The sequence below is a fragment of the Seriola lalandi genome, unplaced genomic scaffold (assembly GCF_002814215.2).
Source record: "Seriola lalandi dorsalis isolate HSWRI2012SDOR001 ecotype SW California unplaced genomic scaffold, Sedor1 jcf7180001964113, whole genome shotgun sequence".
In the NCBI taxonomy this organism is placed as follows: Eukaryota; Metazoa; Chordata; class Actinopteri; order Carangiformes; family Carangidae; genus Seriola; species Seriola lalandi.
The window spans coordinates 1-1,423 of NW_019434781.1; the positions used below are offsets into that span (position 1 = coordinate 1).

The following is a 1,423-nucleotide window of genomic DNA, read 5'->3' on the forward strand; positions in this document are numbered from 1 at the left end:
TTGTTGCAGGCGGTGACACTGAACAGATATTCCTTTCCTTCAATGACATCTGTCACAGTGTGCTCCAGGTCCAGGATGCCAGTAGCAACCTGGACATTACATCATCACAGTGGTTAGGAGACGTTGCAATCACGATCTTTAACCTCTAAGATGATTGCTGCTTGGTCCTGTCAAGGCCTTCAACTTTTGTTTGTTAGTGATGTAAGGCCATACAGGTGCAAAGACAATTTCTGCCATGCTTTATTTGGGTGCTTTAGAGTTGTTTCAACCACCAACCAACTGATATGTTGTATTTATTGCTTTGTAGCTTCCATAGATTTGTCACATCTTGACCTACACTCAGATTTTCAACAAACTATTGACTTTATATACAAGCATGATGCTGTTAGAGGCTTGAGGTCCTACAGCTGTAGTACCGTGCTGCTGAATCTCTTAAAGTTGGATGGAGTAGATTCTCAGACAGAACTACAGAGGAAAACACTCTGATGTACCTTGGCCCAGGTCTTGCGAGACACTTCTCTCTTCTCGATCTGGTAGTGGGTGACTGGACTTCCTCCATCGTGCTCCGGAGCCTCCCACATCATGTGGACATGGTGCCGGGTCACCTCAGCCACCTTAAAGTCCTTGGGAGCACTGGGGCATGCTGGGAAAAAAAGACACCAAATAAGAAATTAAAAATCTTTGTACACCTACAATAAACACAATGAAGTGCATAAGGAAGTCATTTGTGGATGGAAAAGATTTTAAAAATAAAATATTTTCAGAACATGCATCTGGTCGCCAAACTTCCATAACATCTTTGTATAAGTAAATCTTCTATTTAATCTTCTATATTTACATATAATTATTCAGTTTATACTTTTAAGGGCAAAGAAATTGTTGTTACCGATGACGTTGACCTCAATCTCTCCAGAGACAGAAGAGACGTCGTTCTCCAGCTGAAGGGAGTAGGTGCCTTTGTCAGGACGGACGCTCGGTGTGACCGTCAGCTCTGTGTACGTGGGCTTCGTCACCATGGAGACACGCTCGTCCGCAGTGGTCAGCTCCTTCTCTCCAAAGGTCCACTTGGCAACGGGGGTCGGGTATCCAGTGATCGGGACTCTGATGGTGAGAGGATGAGGGACGATCACCTCCAGACCATTCCTAAAGGCACTCAGGTCAAAGGTCGGGCCGACTGCAGAGAAAGAAAAATGTTTTAGATTGTAGTGTCATTTGGAGAAAACCAGAGGCTGGTAAACAAGTTATACTGCCATCTAGTTGACAGTTTTGGTGCTTCAGAGGAATCAGAGAGACGCTATTTAATGCTGACAAAGGAAGAAAGACAGAAAGAATCTTGGTTTATCTCTAAAATCTGGGATTTTGGATGAGCATTTAGATGGACATTTTCATCTGTGCTAAGGAATGAAGGGGACGCCATTTGAAA

General features: G+C 43.7%; 1 protein-coding gene across 1 annotated transcript; it reads right to left on the reverse strand.

Annotated features, from left to right (window-relative positions):
- Window positions 1–7: 7 nt before the first annotated feature.
- LOC111649019 (immunoglobulin superfamily member 22-like) lies at window positions 8–1,174 on the reverse strand (the record flags this gene model as incomplete). Its single annotated transcript, XM_023398760.1, has 3 exons — window positions 8–89; window positions 492–643; window positions 887–1,174. Coding segments are annotated over 3 exons (522 nt in total), but the record flags the coding sequence as incomplete, so codon positions are not given.
- Between the last annotated feature and the right edge of the window lie 249 nt (window positions 1,175–1,423).